Source organism: Vulpes lagopus, chromosome 13 (assembly GCF_018345385.1).
Source record: "Vulpes lagopus strain Blue_001 chromosome 13, ASM1834538v1, whole genome shotgun sequence".
Taxonomy (NCBI): Eukaryota; Metazoa; Chordata; class Mammalia; order Carnivora; family Canidae; genus Vulpes; species Vulpes lagopus.
The window spans coordinates 44959760-44981249 of record NC_054836.1 but is presented as its reverse complement, the minus strand read 5'-3'; the positions used below and the strand labels follow the sequence as shown (position 1 = coordinate 44981249).

General features: G+C 41.2%; 1 protein-coding gene across 3 annotated transcripts in view; it reads left to right on the top strand.

Annotated features, from left to right (window-relative positions):
* LOC121474724 (retinitis pigmentosa 9 protein) overlaps positions 1-17201 on the top strand; it is a 32605-nt gene extending 15404 nt beyond the window's left edge. Inside the window, exons 5-8 of one of the 3 annotated variants that reach the window (XR_005983496.1) lie at positions 1916-1977; positions 2705-3076; positions 13508-13591; positions 17065-17201. Coding sequence is in view for 1 of the 3 variants with exons in the window: in XM_041727804.1 (XP_041583738.1) it covers positions 1916-1977; positions 2705-2903 (261 nt within the window). In the remaining 2 variants the exon portion in view is untranslated. Of the gene's footprint in view, positions 1-1915; positions 1978-2704; positions 3352-5162; positions 7812-13507; positions 13592-17064 lie in introns of those variants that run through there. The other 2 variants (XR_005983495.1, XM_041727804.1) reach the window with 2 other exon arrangements.
* The last annotated feature ends 4289 nt before the right edge of the window (positions 17202-21490 follow it).

The following is a 21490-nucleotide window of genomic DNA, read 5'->3' as shown; positions in this document are numbered from 1 at the left end:
TGTTTATTAAAGTGACATTTGCTTATGCCTTGGGAACACCAATTTCCTTTTCTGAAAGACACTGTTATGTGTTCAATCACTTTTTGCTTATAGAAAAAAATCTTTCATAACTAAAATCAGCATTCTAGTTCCAATCTTTCTGTCAAGATTAAATATGTTTCTTTTATAAACTAGATATATATGTATAAATGATGTATCCAGTTTGCATGACAGTAAAATAGATATGTCATTTCCCCACTTTATTTTCACAGTCACCTTGCAGGGTTGTTAGGACCCATTCAGGCACTCTTTCAGGCAGTTTACCTATGCTGTTATCAGAGAGATGAGGATTATCACCATATATCAAACTGGGGTCTGCAAACATTTGCCAGGGACTTTAAGACATTTTAAAAATTCAGGATGCCTGGGTGGCTCAGTGGTTGAGCATCTGCCTTCGGCCCGAGGCGTGATCCTGAAGTCCGGGGATCAATCCCACATCGGGCTCCCTGTGAGGAGCCTGTTTCCACCTCTATGTCTCTGCCTCTCTCTGTGTGTCTCTCATGAATAAATAAATAAACAAAATCTTTTTTTAAAAAGGCATTTTAAAAATTGTACTTTCATTTTAAAAATATGGGGAAAATCTTCTGGGTAAATCAGTGCTACCAGGAAAGGCAAATTTACAGTTCCTATAACAGTTAAATTGAATGAATAAATTCATATATTTTAATTCAGAAACCTAAATTCTAAAAGTAGATCCTAAAGCTATGAAATCAATATATACAAATTTTTATGAACATATAAGGAATTATTCAGAATTATTTCTGTGACTGAAAAATAGACTAAAGAAAATAGGAAGCAACTTCAGTGACCAGCATACTAACATAAGTACTGTAATATAGAAGTCCTATAGCTTTAAAAAATAAAGTCATATAGCTTTTAAAAATTATTTTTTGGAAGAATGTATAATATCATGGGAAGATATTCATGAAAATGTTAATAAAAAGAGAACACAATTATATATTTAATTATAATTTTTTGTAAATTATGAATGACTAGAAGAACCATGCTAAAATGTTAGCAGTAAATATCTCTGGCTAGTAAGAATATAGATATTTTTAACTTTTTTAATATGTAAATTTGTTATTGAACATTTTTAAAGATAATTCACTTACCGTAAAATTCAGTCTATGTGTAGTCATATTCTAAGTATTTTTAAATTATACAACCATTACAAGAATACGTTTGCTTTAACAAAATTGACATGTTACAGTAAGGTTTTTCACAATTGATTTTTTAAGTCCAATATTGCCTGTCTCCAGGAAAATATGCTTAGGTAACTTGATAAGGATATTTCCACACTTCTTTGTGGGCATATACATAGGTTTTTGCGCACCAGTACATGAATCATTCTTTTTTTTTTTTAATTTTTTTTATTTATTATTTATGTATTATAGTCACAGAGAGAGAGAGAGAGGCAGAGACACAGGCAGAGGGAGAAGCAGGCTCCATGCACCGGGAGCCCGATGTGGGATTCGATCCCGGGTCTCCAGGATCGCGCCCTGGGCCAAAGGCAGGCGCCAAACCGCTGAGCCACCCAGGGATCCCACATGAATCATTCTTATGTATCATTTCCAACTTAGTATCTCTTGATCATCTGTTTACATAAAAAAAGAAGTACCTCAATATTTCTAAGTAATATTTAATGATTCTGTCATGTTTGATATCCTTAAAAAAGCTATTCAAATTATATCTGTATAACTTTTTTGTAGCTTCCATGAGTTTGAAGTGATGGTGACCCTTAAGAAGGATTAGAACATGTTAAATATAAAATTACACCAAACAGGGAAAAAAAAACTGCTTTCAGTAAAATACGAATTTTTATTTAGCTGATAGTCCATGGAGCCTAATAGAACTGTAACCTTTTGTCATCCTCAAGGCACATGAAGATCCCATGTATGACATCATCCGAGAGAATAAAAGACACGAAAAGGATGTAAGGTGAGATGGTTCTAATGATACCAATACCCTCTTAAGGTCTGAAATTATATAAAGTTGGAAACACCCATTCTAGTATTAGATGAGTGGTTTGGTAACTGTGGTACTTTAGCTGTGAAATATTTGGAAGGCAGAAGTAATCACAGAAAGGCCAGTGGGTGGGGAATGGGCAGGCCAGCCTTGTTCTACTTGGGTTAGTTTAAAGCAGTGGGCTTGGCTGCTCCTGCTCACACCACTGCTGGATGCTGACTTAGTTTCAGTGTCTGAGCTATTGTTAAAAATTGCTTTAGACAAGAATAAAAGATAAGGTGAATAAAGAGGAGGGTTGGTTCTTCTCAAACTGGTTACATGGAATTCTAAGTGTTAAGGAGATAGATTACCTAGTGTGACCTTGAGCAGCTGTGGGTGGGAGGGTGGGGTGTGATGAAGGAAGGTAGGAACGTGTTCGAAGTTCTGTACTAAGGACTGGAGAAACATGCAGAAGAATTTAGGATGATGAAGAAACTACAGAGTGACTTGTACACTGGTTACCGTCACGTCAGAGAGGCATGGGTGTGAACAAGAATGGGGAAGACATGCACAAATAAAAGTGAATACTGTCTTCAGTAAGGTGGTTATTCGTGATGTTTTTTTTTTTTTTTTTTTTTACTCTCGCTGCTGCTCTTATATCGTTTTTATCTACGTTTCTTTTCAGAGTTAAATATGGTTTTGGTTAATCTTCTCTGTGTAGGATACAGCAGTTGAAACAGTTACTGGAGGATTCTACCTCTGAGGAAGATGGGAGCAGCTCCAGTTCCTCAGCATGCAAAGAGAAACACAAGAAAAAGAAGAAGAAAGAAAAACATAAGAAAAGGAAGAAAGACAAGAAGAAGAAGAAGAAACGAAAGCATAAGTCTTCCAAGTCGAATGAGAGTTCAGACTCGGATTGATGAGGACTTGACTGGTTCAGCATTGTCTCCCCACAGATCAGACACTGTGGCCAAAGACCAGAGGCCATGGCGGAGGTGGGGAGGACAAGGAGGGAGCCGCCAGAGAGCAGGGGATTGGACGTCACCCGTGTGAATCCTCACCTGCCTTCCAGCAAAGATGTGACCCCAGGAGGGTGAGTTGTACCTTCCCAGGCGCTGGCTCTGGACAGCAGCTGATCTCAGGCAGGAAAGCTTTGTTCAGTGCCCTCCTCCCGCTGAGCCCCAAGGTTTGTGATTCCTTGGAGGGGCCTCTGCCGGGGCAGCTGGACTGGGGATGAGCTCTGAGGAAGCTCCGGGTGCTGCCCCAGCCTCTCCCACCCCCCACCAGGGCACTACTTGATTCCCAGAGACTTCAGGCTTGACTTTTCTCTGTTGTCCAGGATAATAAAAGCTCATTATTTATTTTTTAAATGTATTTATTTTTTACTTCTGAATAATACATGCATGTGCTCAAATTTAAAAGGTATACAAGATTTAATCATGAAAATTTTTCCTCCTTCCTTTCTCTCCCAGCCACCTGTATCCCTTCCCAGTGGCTACCAGTTTTACCAGGTTCTTGTTGGGTCTTCCAGAAATATTTTATATATCACAATAAATATAGGGCTTTTTTTTTTTTTACACAAATGCCATAAATACTCATCTGCACATTTTAAACAATGTAAAACAGATTATTTTAATATCGAGTACATTTGGCATTGCTGTACCAAAAGGTGTGTGTTTATAATCACATGAGATGGTTTAATTGAGGAAGGAGAGTTTAATTGAGGTTTAATTGAGGCTATAACAGCAATGAAAAATCTTGTGTGGCTACACTGTATTTCATTTGTTGGGATCTGACTGCCTCCATCCCAAGATTTTTCTGAGTCATTGACTCAGAAAATTTTTAAGAATATAGGGGAATTGTTAGATGGGGTCAGCTACCCATATCCCAAAACACATCCCTCACTTCCTTCGTCTTCCTGTTGGTTAAACACAGCCCACCTATGCTCTTCTGTCTTTGTACCACAGCAAAAGCAGCTTAGCTCATGTGTGTGGTACTTGCAGCTAACGGAGAGTAAGTCTTGTTCTTTACTGAGCCAAATAGAGATCATCCTCACAGGTGTCCCTCCCTCTTCAGCAGGGGCTATTGCTGTTTTCAGGGGCCCAGTAACTCTCCTCCCATTTCTGTCCTCTTTCTCTGGGGGTTTTCTCTGGGAATTACCCCCTTTAAAGAACAGCCAATCCAATCCCAGAATGGACCCATCTTCTACTCATCAATGAATGCTCCCAGTGTTGGCCTTGGAGTAACATACTGGTACAGACTGGAATCAGCACACTAGGCTTCTTATTTCTGAAAGTTCTAAGGCCAGTTAATTCAGGTATCCTTTACATTTATTCTTGGCATCCTAGGTCAGCATGCAAAACATGGGCCATCTGTCCTCTCCTGTGTCCACCTCAGTATTTCCTACTAGTCTCATAACTCATCTTCCAGGAATTTCTGTCCTTCTGGAATCCAATTCACAAAAAAAATTTTTTTTTTTTAAGATTTTATTTATTCATGAGAGACAGAGAGAGAGAGAGAGAGGCAGAGACACAGGCAGAGGAAGAAGCAGGCTCCAAGCAGGGAGCCTGACATGGGACTCCATCCCAGGTCTCCAGGATCACGCCCCAGGCTGAAGGCGGCACTAAACCGCTGAGCCACCCGGGCTGCCTGAAAAAATATTTTTAAACAATAATGAAAGTCTGCATCCATATCAACTACAGTGCTTGTTAAAACACAGATAGATCACTGAACTCCCAGATTTCCAGAGTTTCTAATTCAGCAGGTTTGTGGTGAACCTAGGAATGTTCCTAACAAGTCCCCAAATGATCCTAACACTGTTGGTCTGAGAACCACACTGGGAGAACCACCGCTCCGTATCTTGGAGACTTCCTCCACTTCCTGTTATAACTGGAAATCTGGCCATCTCCTCCAGCCCTTGCAAGGTAACTACTGTCCCTACTCCCTTATTCTGGTTTTCTGTATCTTTTTGTTTCTGGCCTAGATCCCAAAGTCCCATCACTTAAGCCTGTCCTCCCAATTCAGAGCCCCAATTGCAGAGTAAAAAGTGAAAGGAAATCTACTTAAAATGGTTTTATAGCACCTTCAAGATCAAGATCTTTTAAAAAATACATTACCAGTTTTTTAAATTAGTTTTACATAACTGAATAACACTATGAATACTGTTCTCTTCCTGTCAGGCCAGCCTCCACTTGTGCCCTGGACGCCGACTCTCAGCAGTTAGAGGGCAGTGATTAAGAGCACTGGCTCCGGATCCAGACTGCCTGGTTTTGAATACCAGCTGCACCATTCCTGAGCTATCACATTATACAAGTTGCCTGACCATTCTGTGCTGCCATTTACTTGATGGATAATATTTACCTCATAGAATCATCGAGAATGAAAGGACTCAATACTTGTAAAACATTTAGAACACAGTTTGGAACATTTCAATTGCTAAATGAATGTTAGTTGTTCCTGCTGCTACTTATGCTATCATCATTATCTGTTCCTGCTTCCTCATGGATCTTCCTTCCTTACCTCATCACAACTCCTGTCTTCACATTCTTTCTTCCTTTCAACTGTTCTGTTGCCACCAGCATTTAAAAACTATTTTAAAATTGTAAATGGAGGGGCATCTGGCAGGCTCACTCTGTAGAGCATGTGACTCTTGATCCCAAGGTTGTGAGTTCAAGCCCCATGTTGGGCATGAAGTCTTCTTTAAAAAAAATTTGAAAAGTAATAACATGCTCATCCCAATTCAACTGTCCTACGACTTCATCTCACTTACAATACACCTTGGCAGTCTCACTGCTTCCTACAAGCTATAAGTATGAGTGGCCACAAAATTCCTTGGTTGGAATGTGCTACCTAACCATTTAACCATTCTTTGTGCAATTCATTATTTTGGGTTGAAAGCAATCAAAACCCAGCAGATTTAGAAAAAGCTCTTTACCTCCCCCTCAACTGCCTGCCTGTACAAGAAAGAGAGCTATTAACAGATTCCTCTTTATCTAAGATACTTATTTGTATAATAATAGGGCAGCCTTTGTTTTCCAGACATCTGTCACCTCCCTGCTGTCTTGCTCAGTCCCCTGCTCCTCTTAGCTCATGTGTCTTACTGCTTCACTGTCTTTGGAATTTCATATGTAGGAAACTGTATTTGTCTCATTTCTCATATCAATTTGATTCTTAGTCCAGCTAAAAGAACCTTCAAAAAAAAAAAAAAAAAAAGAACCTTCAAGGGCAGAGAACATTCTCCCTCCACAACCACACATACGTATTTCTCACAAATCACTATACCACAGAAGGGTAAATTAAGTATCTTAAATAAACAGGAATCTGATAATAGCTCTCTTCCTGGTACAGGCAGGTAGTTGAGGGGGAGGTAAGTAAAAAAGCTTTTTCTAAATCTGCTGGGTTTTTATTGCTTTTAACTCAAAATAATGTTCATGTCAAAGTAACCCATTTGGGGCAGCCTGCCATTGGCCCCTACATGGTCATTCAGATTACCAAAATATATTTCTCATATACATTTGGTATTTATCCATAGTTTCTAGCTCATATCTCCCCAAAACACTTGGAATCTCATGAGTGATATGAGCAATGGGAGCTTTTTATTATTAATTTTTTAAAATATTTGGTCTCCTGTCCCCAATTCCTAAAATCACTTCAGAGCCATAAGGGCAAAACAGGTGTTTTGTTACTCTAACAAGCCCCTTTCCACCAAAACTGGGTTTATGTTAATGAGTTGAATTTTGGAAACCACCTAAGGATGGGGACTTGTTGCCATGTATAGCATCAGGAATTTTCAGTCCTACCCCCTGATTTCAGGGGAGGGTAAAAGTAGGTTGAATTAATCACCAATAGGCCATTATTTCATCAATTGTGCCCATGTAATATGCGTCTAGTATGGTTTGGAGAGCTTTCTGGAAGAGTGGCACCCCTGGATAGGGCATAGAAGCTCCTCACCCTTTCCCACATACTTTGCCCTAAGCATCTGTTCCATCTGGCTGTTCCTGAGTTATATCCTTTTATAATAAATCAATAATCTAGTAAATAAAATGTTTCTGTGTCCTCTAAGCTGCTCTTAAGCAAATTAATCGGACCCTAAGCAGGGGGCAAGGGAACCTCCAACCTATAATCTGCCTGTCAGAAGCACAGGTGATAACCTGGGCTTTTTGGTGGCATTTGAAGAGGGGTGGGGCAATCTTGTAGGACTGAGCCCCTAACCTGTGGTATTTGATACTTTCAGTATCAGAACAAAGTTAAATTGTAGGGCACCCTGCTGGTCTTGGTGTCCTGAGAGTCCTTGGATGTGTGTGAGGAAACCCACAGGCAGACACTCAACCACTGAGCCACCCAGGCATCCCAAAAAAATAGTTTTAAAGTAATCCCTATACCCAATGTGGGGCTCAAACTCACAACCCCAAGATCAAGAGTTTCATGCTCTACCTCATGAGCCAGCCAGGCACCCCTACAGAGTTTTTGAAACTTGGTCCTATTCAGGGATCTTACTTGTGGGGGTCTACTCTGTGTATTTTAGGATATTCAACAGCATCCCTGACCTCTACCCACTAGATGCCGCTAGCACTACCACTTCTCACTTGTGACAACCAAAAATATCTACATGCAAAGGAATAAAACTGACCCTTATCTTATGCCACACACAAAAAATCAATTCAAAATGGAGTAGATATTTAAATGTTAAGAACTTAGGGGCACTGGTAGAGAATGTGATACTTGATCTGAGGGTCATCAGTTCAAGCCACACATTGGGCATAGAGTTGACTTTAAAAAATAACAAATATTAAATAGATGATATATAAGTAATGGATAATGGTAAATAGAAAAAGTTTCCTTAAAAATAATAAGCAATAATAAATAATATTAAGACTTAAAGCTGTAAAACTGCTATTAAAAAAAACATAGGAAAAAGCTTATTGGGATGCCTGGGTGGCTCAGTGGTTGGGCATCTATCTGCCTTTGGCTCAGGGCACGATCCTAGAGTCTTGGGATCGAGTCCCACATCGGGCTTCCTGCATGGAGCCTGCTTCTCCTTCTGCCTCGGTCTCTTCCTCTCTATCTCTCTGTGTCTCTCATGAATAAATAAAATCTTTAAATTAAAAAACTTCTTAACACTAGTCTTAACACTGATGTCTTGAATATGACACCAACTACATCAAATTAAGAACACTTTTACAAACCAAAGGAACAATCAAAATGAAAAGGCAACCTAGGAATGGGAGAAAAGTCCTGTTTCAGATGAGTTAATACAGAAAATATATAAAGAACTCCCACAACTCAATAAATAGCAAGAAAACAAGCTGATTTTAAAAACAGACAAAGGAAGACATTCCTCCAAAGAATAACCGTCAAGTACATTAAAAAATATATCACTGATAATAGAAATGAAATGCAAATCACAAGCACAATAAGATATCACCTTATCCTTGTTCTGATGGCTATTATCAAAGAAAGATATCAATGTTGGTGAGAATGTGATGAAATGAGAATCCTGGCACACTGTTGGTGGCAATGTCAATGGGGGAGGTTGCTACCAAAAACAGTATGGCAATTCCTCAAAAACTTAAAAACAGAACTACTGTTTTTCCTAGTCCCACTTCTAAGTATATATCCAAAGTTATCAGAATCAGGATCTTGAAGAGGTACTGCATTCCCATGTTCACTGCAGCATGATTGACAATAGCCAAGACACGCAATGAAAATGCTCATCAACAGATAAAAGGGTAAACACCATGTAGTATTATTCAGCCATAAAAGAGCGAAATCCTACATCTGTGACAACATGGATGAAACAGGCAGACTTTATTTTCACTGAAATAAGCCAGACACAGAGGACAAATACTACAGGATACCACATGAATCTAAAATAGTCAAACCCACAGAAACAAGAGGGTAGAATGGTGATTCCCAGGGACTACGGTGAGGAGTAAACAGCAAGGTATTAATCAAAGAGTAAACGTTTTATTTTTACAACATAAATAAGTCCTAGAAATTGACTTTATAGCATAATGCCAATAGTTAATACTAAATCATATACTTAATATTTTATGAAGATCTTATGTTAACTATACACCATCCATATGTATGAGAGAACACACATGTTGAAACAAACATTTGAAAGTTTATGGCATAGATTGTGGGTAATATTTTCACAGGTGAATAATCATTTCCAAACTTACCAAGTTGTATACCAATGTGCAGCTTTTTTTATACCAATCATACCTCAATAAAGTGACTTAATAAGATAAATAAAATGTATGGAAACTGTCTCAGTTGGGAGTCACTGCTTGAGCAGTTTCTTCAAAGAATTATCTATACAGTTGACCCTTGAACAACATGATTTGAATTCTGTGGGTCCACTTATATGCAGATTTTTTCAATACTGTATTATAAATGCATTTTCCTTATGATTTTCTTAACACTTTTTCTTTAGCTTACTTTATTGGAAGAATACAGTATATAATATATACAGCATACAAAATATGTTTATGTTACCTGTTAAGCCTTCCAGTCAACAGCAGGCTATTAGAAGTTTAGGGGAGTCAAGTTATACTCAAATTTTGATGCACAGGAGGTTGGCACCCCAACAGGTCAACTATATTCATTCTCTTTACATACTTTTATTTTTTCTTACCCATCGTGCTCTTGGATATACCTCTTAGATTAGTACACTTGGACTTCCATAACAAATACCACAGAATGGGTGCATAAACAACAGAAATTTACTTCCTCCCAGTTCTGGAGGCTAAAAGTCCCACATTAAAGTGCCAGGACACTGATTTCTAATAAGAGGACTCTGCTTGTAGACAGCCTCACTTGGCCTTTCCTCTATGCCCACACAGAGAGAGCACTCTGTTACCTCTTGCTCTTTTATAAGAACAGTTCTTTTGGATCAAGGACCCAGTCTTATGGTCTCATTTAACCTTAATTATGCCCTTAAAGGTCCTATTCTCCAAATGTAGTCACACTGGATGTTAGGACTTAAATGTAGAAGCTTCAAACACACTTCATAACATCCCTGAAGTGCTCTTGCTAGGACCACCAGTACTGCCATTGTTAAGAAATCCTTTTTAGTCCTTTTCTTAATCTTTTTAGCATTTGACACTGTTGACCCCTTTTCCATGAAAGATCCTTAGCAACTGGATTTCATGACACCTCTCCAGATGTTCTAACCTATCTCATAGGCTGCTTTTCCAATCCTCTTGGAAACTCTTGGTTCCAATCCTTTAAATATCAATGTTACTCACGCTTCTGGCTTAGCCCTTCTCTTCATTCTTCTGTTCTCAGCAACTCTTATGGCTTAAAGTGTCAGTACTCTGATGACAGCCCTGAACACCTTCCTGAGCCCTAGACTTAGTCATTTAGATGTCCTGTGGGCAGTCCACCACTCTACCCAGCTCACAAGCATGATACCTTTAGCATTTTACTCTAAAGATGGTGCCATCATTCCTCAGTTGAGTCAGAAGCTAGCCTGATCCCTCCCAGAAGCTCTCAGCTGCTCCTCTACTGTGTGCTTCTCAATACCCAAGGCACCTATTGTACTCTAAAGTGACTATTTCCTTGCCTGACTGCCCATTAATCTGGAAAATTCTTGAGGGCTCAGACCATGCTCCCTGTTATATCCTCAGCCTCCAACACACTGATGACATATTGGTATTCAATACAATTTTATTGGATAGATTTTCCAGTTGGAACATTATTTAGAATTGCCAGTGGGAGAAAAAAAAAAAAGAATTGCCAGTGAATACCATACTGCACCACTTGTGTCCACCTACTCATTAACTGCAGACCCAACCCCACACCTGGTGTTAGATGTAGGAAGGACAGTAAATTACCCCACAAACTGAGAAGGTACTTTGAAACCAGAAAACAAAGCAAGCAACTCCATACAGTTTACAGTTTTATTTAGGGTAACTTACTGATGCAGCATCAGACAGGAAAAGATCCAGGCATCTACACAACTATTCTCCATAAAGTCCAGACCTTAGTCCACAGATTTTATAGAGCAAGGAGATGCAGAGGGCATTGTGGTAAGGTCAAAGGCTTTCACATGTAGCAGACCTCATGTCACAATCTGTGTGTGGTGGGGTTACAGTGGGCACAGAAAACTGTTATCTTTAGTACTTACCTAAAAAATTAATTAACTACTTACTGGGGATATGCTATAGAGGATATAGCAATTAACAATAGCACAAAAAATGTACACCATGGTTCAAAGGTACAAGTACACCTGCTACTATACTTCATGTGTCAGGTCATGAAAGTGAAACAGTACATTGGGTATAAAGAGATAACCTTATGCAGCCATAGATGAGGATACAGGCCAGAGGAGGAGTTAAGGCAGTCCTGAGCTGGGAATAATGCAAAGTCCTACATCTTTACATAAAACCAGCCTTAGAATTCTATCTTTTGCTTGCCTCCACAGCATTCCTATCATGTGTCACATTTCACTATGCTATCTAAGCACAGTGAAGTATTAGGTTAGTACAAGGAATTACAAATACAGGAAGTACATGTTCATACAGCCTACCTTAGAGACAACACTGAATGGTCCCATCCATATATACTCATACATGCCTCCAGAGAGGCACTGGCATTCTCGATCACACACCAATAAAATCCCCTATCTGCAGCACCATGATGCCACCGTGCCTTGTTCTTTCAAACACAGAGTCTTCAGCCGCATATAAATCTTTTTGGTACCTAGTTAGTTTTAACCTGTACCATTTATTGAGACAATATTGATTACAAGTTGACTATCTAGGTCTTAGGTTTTAAAAGCATAAAAAAACATTTCCTGAAAGTTTCCTTTGTTTCAAAGAATACACTGGATAGAACTACAGAACACACTACTACAAACCCCCCTGGAGGTATCCATCAGTAAGCTTACTATATTTCTGGTTTCCATTTATACAAAATGACTAGGTACCTTCTCTATAGAGCTGTTCCTGTTTATGGGGAACCCTTCATCTATTTATTCTGTCCTCAACTCCACCATCCATTTCCCCATATTTAAAGGTCCCTGGAGATTACAAGACAGCAATACATATGACAGTAGTATTCATGAATGATCCAATTTAATTGATGGTGTTACAGTGATGTGGCCATTTGAAAAGGGGAAGAAAATGCTTGAAGAATCACACATTCAATTGAATTTATTTGTTGTTTTATACCTTTTAATTCCAAAAGCTTTCAAATGTCACATTTTCTTCTTTCTTGCTATAATAGCTTTTTTTTTTTTTTTTGATATTTTATTTATTTATTCGGGAAAGACACAGAAAAAGAGGCAGAGACACAGGCAGAGGGAGAAGCAGGCTCCATCCAGGAAGCCCGATATGGGACTCGATCCCGGGACTCCAGGATCACGCCCTGGGCCGAAGGCAGGCGCTAAACTGCTGAGCCACCTGGGCTGCCCTATAATAGCTTTATTAGTTCAAATCAGGGGATGATCACATATTCTAAGCCATCATGATGATGCAGTATTTATCTCCTGTTATGTAACTGTAACTCAACGATTTCTCTATGAAATAACAATGAAATAATACATTTTTTAAGTTGTTGGTATAACAGACTCAAGATCTACAGAGAATCATTACTAATGTCTTTAGTTTCCATCTTTAGGAGAAAGATGGTATAATGATATGCTTGCCATGATTATCAGGCTTTCCTTCAGGACCACTGCAAGGCAGGATGGCCTGGAAAGGACCAGTAACCCCTTGCTCCCTGACACTCCAGGCCTAGGGGCTGAAGGTGTGGCAAGGATACTCAACGCCAATAATCAGTGTGAAGAGAAACCTGTCATGCTACTAACTCTTTAAGGGAGACCTTGAACTTCCAGGACCTAGCTCTCCCAACTCTAAACTTGGGACACTTTAAGTGAAGCCAATAGGGTAACTTGCAAAACTCCTTTACTCACAATAGACCACCATCAACAGCACTGGGAATTAAATGTGGAAACCCAACATAAAAATAACATTCCACAGAACTGAAAGGCTTTGGCTCCAATCTACTTGTGAGGATCTATAGAAACAGGTCTATTACCCAGTCAGACTGCTGTCATTTTTCACTGCCCACAAGCAGTGCTAGTTTTGGAAGGCAGACCATTCACTGAATAGGAAACCCCAAACAAACCCTAAAAGCCAATCATGACAAACCCAAATTGGACACAGGATAGATACCAACCTCTGTACCTGCTATTTCCTAAACTTTACCACATCTGCCTCAAATCTGTTTGAAACTTTGTAAGGTACCTTGGTTTTCCACCTCTCACAGTTAAATGAGGGAAGAAGTGAATCATACAGTAAATAACTCAAGTTGATTAAAAACAAAAGGGAAAAGAGAAATCAAGAAACATGTCAAAAAACCCCACATCTTTCAAAAAAAAATTATTGTTCATTTTGTATCAGTCTAAAAAAATCATTTGGCCAAAACAGTAATAGACTCAACCTAGAGAATTTGACCTGAAAATTACCATCTTAACTGTATAACCAAGAGTAAATTAAAGTTATCTTCTTCACAGGGCTGTGATAGGATGGGGAAAACTGATTCCTACACACTGATGGGAAATGACAGCAGACCAAATGAGACTTTGAGAAGACTAAAGGTAAGATGGACAGTGTTTTGGTTTAGGAGCTAAGATTGGAACTTCAATCTCCTCAGGTGGCCCCTTATGCAGCCCATTCATCACTTGCTTACTTCCCTTTATTTTTGCACCCCAGATATTATCATCCTCCAGGCTCTACTTTGGGTCCTTCTCACTCTTTGAGCCCCTTCCGTAACCACAGGGTGGTCCAAACTCAAGCTTCAACCAGGTCTGCATGACCTGCTAGTCCAGTCCTCCCACCAACAACCACACAGTAAAGCAAAACAACTCCCTTTCCCAAATTTACTTTTCCAAGGATGTTATCATTTTCTCCAGGTACTCATGTTCAAACCCCAGCCTTTTTCTTAAAGACTTTCTTAAAGAATCAATTTTATTGGGCAGCCCAAGTGGCTCAGTGGTTTAGTGCCGCCTTCGGCCCAGGGTGTGATCCTGGAGACCCGGGATCGAGTCCCACGTCGGGTTCCCTGCATGGAGCCTGCTTCTCCCTCTGCCTGTGTCTCTGCCCCTCTCTCTCTCTGTGTGTCTCATGAATAAATTTTTTTTAAATCTTAAAAAAAAAAAGAATCAATTTTATTGATGGATTCTCTGAGATGTAGATATTTTAACTCCCATGAGAGTTAGGATCCTGATCACTTTATATCCAATGTTCAACTAAACTAACTTTATATAGAAGTTTGAGCCATACAGCTACACTTCAAATTCCTCCTACACAGTCCCGCCAGGTGATGATGCATAGAGCACATTTCTTCCTGTCCTTTCTCTGTTCAATTTGCTTTTGGCACTTCCTAATTACCTACAGGGCAAAATCTAAAAAGGAAAATATTTTTTTTAAGATTTTAAGATTTTTTTAAAGATGTATTTATTCATGAGAGACAGAAACACAGGGAGAGGGAGAAGCAGAGTCCCTACAGGGAGCCTGATGTGGGACTTGATCCCAGGACCCCTGGGATCACGCCCTGAGTCAAAAGCGGACGCTCAACCACTGAGCCACCCAGGTGCCCCAAAATATCTACTATTTTAGCACCACTTTCCCAACTCATCACAGTTCTCGCCCCTGGATGGCTGTTCTCAGGCTCAATCCCTGGAACACACTTGACGTGGCCTGGCTGTCCATTTGAGCTCCAGTTATGGTCTCCATTCTCACTCCAAAGAACAGCCCCCAAATTTGTATCAAAATTCACCACCTCTACATGGGACTGCCCGTTCTTAGCAACTCCACCTAGATCTATGTCCATCACTCTTTTCTCTCTCTACCTCCTGTCCTTTCACACCACCCAGGTCTGCATCATCCTCTACAGCTCTTTGTTTCAAATTATGATTCCTAGAACACAAGACCTAAAACTTGGGATCTCTGCCAATCCTACGAACATGGGCATCTACAGTTGCTTTAAACATTCTTTCAGTAGCACCTGGGTGGCTCAGTGGTTGTGTGCCTGCCTTTGGCTCAGGGCATGATCCCAGAGTCCTGGGATCGAGTCCCATATCAGGCTCTCCTTGGGGAGCCGGCTTCTCCCTCTGCTTGTGTCTCTCCCTCTCTCTCATGAATAAATAAGATCTTAAAAAAAAAAAAAAGAAGAACAATAGTGTTTCTCCATTTTGAAACTATGATCTATGGCTGCCTTTGCATCCAGGACCCAGTATGGAACAAACATAGACACCAAATAGGATGAGCGCATTAGTCATGTACGTTCCCAGGACTTATGAGAGGCTCTCTTGTACTCCAACCCCTTCTGCATGGCCGTGGTACATTCCCCTCGGAACCGGCCATCCTGTCCCGTCACTTTGCACACTACAGGGATGCTCTCATATTCTCCATGCTTTAACCTGTTCTGATTTCTGGTGGGCCACACAAGAAGTTGGGAAGGGAGACAGCACTCGGGTGGCATCCTGATGATCCTGCCAGCTTTGTGATAAATCTGTCCTTTTGAAGAGGCCACAGGGCCCAGTGGACTAACGTCTGCAAAGAGGCAGTCTAGCTCCTCCATTTCACCTTCAACTTCCTCTTCGAAGTCACAGTCTTCTGAATCCTCGGGAAGTACAGTGCTCGAGGCAGCACTTTCCTTCACTAAATAGCCTGTGTTCCCACTTGAGAAGTTGCTCAGGGATGTCTGCTTGCTGCCTGTCACAGACTTTTGAATATCTGCACACTTCTTGAAGTTCTCGTGCTCCTCCTCCTCAGTCTCATCCTTCCTGGTCATTTCTTCATCTGTGTTCAGTTCCCCAGTCCTGATGGTCTTTCCCTGTGAGCCCTCAGTTTTGCAGGCTGGTGAGGACTCCTCATCTTTGGAAGGCATTTGCTCAGGGGATTTCTCCAGCTCTGCATCCTGCCACCAGCTGCCATCACACTGAATCCCCGCATCTACTCCCTTGCTGTTCATCTGGGCCAACCAGGCGGGGTTAGGAACATACTTGGGGAAGCCATCCCTCACCACCACCTCATCCAATTCCCCACACCTGACTGCCCCTTCCTCTGTTGTCTTTCTGCTTTCTGGTGATGACTCAGGAGATTGTTCGTGTTCTGCATCCTGCCACTGGCTCGTATCACACTGAATGCCTTCACTGACCTGGCTGAACTGGGCCAGAGAGGTAGGGAGAGGAACATAACTCTGAGGGCAGCTGTGCGTCTCTACCACTTCACCTTCATCCACTTTCACAGGGAAACCATGGCACCCACTGCCATCGTCTGGCATGCTCTCCCCAAAGCTAATGGGACTCTGGGATCTGGACTGTAGGCTCAGGTCCGCAACAGCCTTATTGCTGGAGCAGAACGGCCTTTCCTGCTGGAGCTGATTGCCATCTCCAGAAGACTGGCACAGACTGGAGTTTAGTGTATCCTGGATTTCATCTCTGTCTTTTGCTTCACCTGGAGAGGACAGGAATTGGGGAACAGCTGCACAGCCTTTTTCTTTTCCCAAGTTCATGTCCCTGATGGAACCTGACTTTACCACCTCATCATGTTTTACATCATGACACTGTTCTGACCAGATAGTGCTTTCTTCATCTTTACATGTGATGCTGTCTGCACCCTCATGACGGTTACAGAGCTCACTTCTACTTTCATAGGGACTCTGTGAAATCCCACTATGCTGCACCAGGTTCTCTGGCAAGGCCTTACATAAGTTAGGTTATACAAATGGACAGTTTCCTTCAAAGTCTTCCAGAACTGTATTATAGGGCATCCTTTGCTCTGTTCTGGCCTCATTTTTGCCTTCTCAGGTACATAGTGTTCTTGAGGTGATATCCTTTACACGATGTTATGAGAAGGGCTCTCAGGATGTGGCTCCTTCTTCTGGACAACAGAAGACAAAACCCTATATGTTGCTTTAGGAGTTTTGCCAGTTTTTCTGTCAATATTAGAAGTCAGGATACTGGTCACCCTATTACCTTCTGAGTGGGTGTCTTGTTTCTGCGTCATATTTTCAGCCTGATGAGGTTCAGTCTGAGTCTCTTTCGTATTTGTTTTCTTTCCATAGCCACTACACTGCCGGAACTGTGCTGTGTTACACAACAGACGGTCTTCGGTTAAGTGCAGCGGGCAACGGGGACTGAGGGATGAGGAAGCCAGGATACTCACAGAGTACCACCGAATATGGAAAATACAGACTTCCGTTTCTGAAACCTAGGAGGAGTACACAGCAGTTAGCCACTCTGTCTCCTGCAGCCAGTCACAACATTCAGCCAGTATGCAGCCATGTGGCCACACCTACCAAAATTATCCTTTTGACCCAATTGTGACCCCTCACTCGAGAGACAGGATTTGAAGGGCTTGTCACTGCCAGTCAGGAAATGAGGAACAATGATCCCATTCCTTAGGATGCCAAAAGGCCCTCATTATCTGGTTTGTCACTGTATCATCTCACTCTCCCATTAAGACTATAGGCTGTAGCCTTTTGTTGATTACCCCTCAGGCCAATTGCTCTTCACTTTTCTGGGACATCATCTTTCCTTTTTTGGGGGTGGGGTGGGGGAGATTGTCTTTTCATACATTCTTCCGACTGCCATCAAAATTCTTTTTTTTTTTTTTTAAAATTTTTTATTTTTATTTATGATAGTCACAGAGAGAGAGAGAGAGAGAGGCAGAGACACAGGCGGAGGGAGAAGCAGGCTCCATGCACCGGGAGCCTGATGTGGGATTCGACCCCGGGTCTCCAGGATCGCGCCCTGGGCCAAAGGCAGGCGCCAAACCGCTGCGCCACCCAGGGATCCCTGCCATCAAAATTCTTAAGGAAAAAACACATTTAAAAAATCCTACCATTTGTGACAACAGATGGACCTTGAGGGCATTTTCTTATGAGAAATCAGTAGGAAAGAGAACTCTAAATGCGTAAATTGCTCTAAATGCATAAATATGCTCTAAATGCATAAATTCAGTCCTCTATTTCAACTGTACAGCAGTATGTACTGCACAGGTAATTAACATTAAAAGGTGGCAGACGGGCAGCCCAAGGTGGCTCAGCGGTTTAGTGCCACCTTCAGCCCAGGGCGTGTTCCTGGAGACCAGGGATGGAGTCCCATGTCGGGCTCCCTGCATGGAGCCTTCTTCTCCCTCTGCCTGTGTCTGTGCTTCTCTCTCTCTCTCTCTCTCTCTCTGTCTCTCATAAATAAATAAATAAGTAAATATTAAAAAAAAAAAAAAAAGGTGGTAGACACCGGATTTGGGATGTGTTAAGAAGCTTGGAAGTCACTTACTCTGAACAAAATAAAAAGCTGACCTGAAAAATAAAGAACTCCTGTCATCTTTCACAGCAGTAGGTTACAGGGCTTAGTGCTACACCCAATGTTAGAAAGGCAGGTGAACCCAGACAGGCCCAATTTATAGGCACTCAAATCCAAGAAATAAAAACTCCATGGGAACCAGGATAGGGTATGGAAACCTGAACTGTGGGGATCCCTGGGTGGCGCAGCGGTTTGGCGCCTGCCTTTGGCCCAGGGTGCGATCCTGGAGACCCAGGATCGAATCCCACATCAGGCTCCTGGTGCATGGAGCCTGCTTCTCCCTCTGCCTGTGTCTCTGCCTCTCTCTCTCTCTCTGTGACTATCATAAATAAAAATTAAAAAAAAAAAAAAAAAAAAGGAAACCTGAACTGTTACTGACAAACTGCAGGCTAAGGTCAACACATCTGAGACTTAAAAAATTCAAGGGCACATTGCTTTTTTGAGTTTTATCTTCTGTAGCTCAACTACTTTCTCACAGTAAATCTAGGGGGGGGGGGGAAAAACCCTGTGCTTCCCTCAGGAAGAGTGAGAAAGAGGAGGCATTATCACATATGCCAGGAAAACTCTGCTCTTGACAAGACTATACCTCAGAACAAGGTAGTTAAGCAGACCCTAACTGACCAGGGGCAGGGTAGGCAAATACTTATCTCAAGCCCACCCTAACCACCCTTCCCTACCCAATGGGAGGAGGAAGGTGAAGTGAATGTATAATTCATAGTCCAAAGGCACAATCTCACTAAAACACAGAGACCTAACATCACAGTCCTTCAATAACCATAAGGCTATCATCCCTGTCCTACCTCCACAATGTAACATGTCACTAAAGGCCTATTTAGAACACTTCCCTCAATCCAGTACAGAAGGCCTAGCAATCAAGAAAACATTATAAGATATACCAAAAGCGAAAACCTGTGTTCTTTACCAAAAAAAAAAAATCACTTTAAATATGAAGATGGGGCGGGGGGTGGGGGAGGGTGTGTGCCTGGGTGGCTTGGTCAGTTAAGCTCCCAACTCTTGATTTCAGCTCAGGTCATGGTCTTAGAGTCGTGGAATTCAGCAATGTGTTGGGCTCTAAACTCAGCGTGGAGTCTGCTTGAGATTCTCTCTTTCCCTTTCCCTCTGCCCCTCCCCCTCCCCAAAATAAATAAATCTTTAAAAGTAAATAAATATAAAGACAGGAATAAAGAAATAAATGCATAGAGAAACAGGTACCATGCTAATGCTAATCAAAAGAAAGTAGACAGGTTTATTTCTTTCAGACAGAACAGACTTCAGAGCAAGGAAAGGGATCAGGGATAAAGAGTGGCATTGCATAAAACACCCACTCTTCACTGAAACGTAACAAGGATTGCTTCTTTTAAAGGCAGGTGGGAGGAATGGGAGCTTACCCAGCAGATCAGCTTTGCTGTTAATAGAGCCACTTTAGACTCCACCTCAGACATTTCCTCTGATGAAGAAAGTTGTAACAAAGAACCTCAGATCATTCCTAAAGTCAGTAATCCGAAGAGTATATATCAGGTTGAAAACTTAAAACCGCCCTTTCAATCTTGGTTCCATGTCTCCCGCAAAAAGAATATGGCAGATGGCCGTATGAGCCTCCTAGGGAACACTTCTCATGCATTGCATAAACATCCTAAAGGTCAGAGGTCTGCTGCTAACCACCGGGTGGACAGGTACCACTGGGTGAACACAAACCGATAATGCAGTGGCTGGGCACCTCGTGGCATAGAGCTCAGAGGAGCTGCTTTATTTTCTCTAAAACAAAAGAGAGTCTAAGGTGGTGAAGCCCTCAAAACAGAAAAAGTACTCCCATCAGGGACTAGGGTGCCATAACGGTGAATCCTTTCACACAGATCATGACTATGTTCTTAACTGTACTTTTAATTTGTATGTAATTTTATGTGAAGTTTTATGTAACACTAATGAATGTACTCAGTAAGGTAATAGAATGAAGATATTGGCCTGGGATAAGATTCAATGAATTATGAAAAGCAACAGTTTAAATAAACGCACTATGTTTTTAATAAAAAAAAAAAAAAATTTTTTTTTTTTTTTTTTTTTTTTTTTTTTTTTTTTTATGAACTATATTCCTCAGAGCTCAGTAGATTCCCTCTTCGAAGGGACCTGGTACCTTGTCAGAGTGGATGAGAAGCACAGGAGGACCTATGCCCAGAGCCCTCCCCCAGCGACCATACTCTGGGTGAAGGAGTAGGACTCATACATTCAAGTGCAGCCACTGAGCATATTCCAAGTCCTGCTAAGAAAGTGCCACGACTCCCTGCCACAGCAGCAGAACCCGAAGCAGCTGTCTTTAGTAACAGGGAGCATTAAGATACTTCTATGAGGTGGAAGACTTCAGTGCGGGTTGGGGTGGAGGGTCTGTATAGGAACAGTTCTGGGAATGGGACGTCTGGGGACAATTTTAAAGGATTACATGTTGTGTAACTTTTTATGTGACTGACATGAAGCCTGGAAAACTATCGTGTTCTTGGGGGAGTCTCTTTGCTCAATTTGCTCGCATGCTTCCTATTGTGGTCCAGCCAGTGCTCAATCTACGGGAGGAATGTTAAAGGGCTCTGTAAACTTCATACCTCTCTGGCCATTTGTATGCATGAAGCTTAGTTTTTAAATGTGGTATCATGAATCATGTGCTTCGGGTGAAGAAAGCCAAGGTACTAGTCTCCAATTTTAATTTTTTTTAAACACATAAGACTTTTGTACTTTGAACCAACAAGCTTACTAAAAGTACCTGTGATTTTTGAAAAAAAAAGTTTCTAGTTTAGGGAATGTAGTCTTCCCTAAAGTGTAAAGTGTATACCCTTATCAGAGGCTGAAACTATGTGAGGCAAAAAGTGATATAACTGCAAGGAGAAATAAAATGACCCACTGTTACTGTTGGGAGACTTTAACACTCCTCTATCAGAACAGGACAGACACGGCGGATTAAAAAAAGCAGCAAAGACAATCGAACACAACAGCACCCTCAACACATCGGAAATAACGAACATCCACACAGACTACTTCATCCAACAGAACAAGTTATCCTCTCACACCTACATGGAACATTCACCAAGACAGACTATATGATTAACCAAAAAACACTTCTACAAATTAAAAAGTATATTAATCATAGAGTGTCTGCGCTTAGCCTACAGCTGACTATAGAAAACAAAGATCACTATG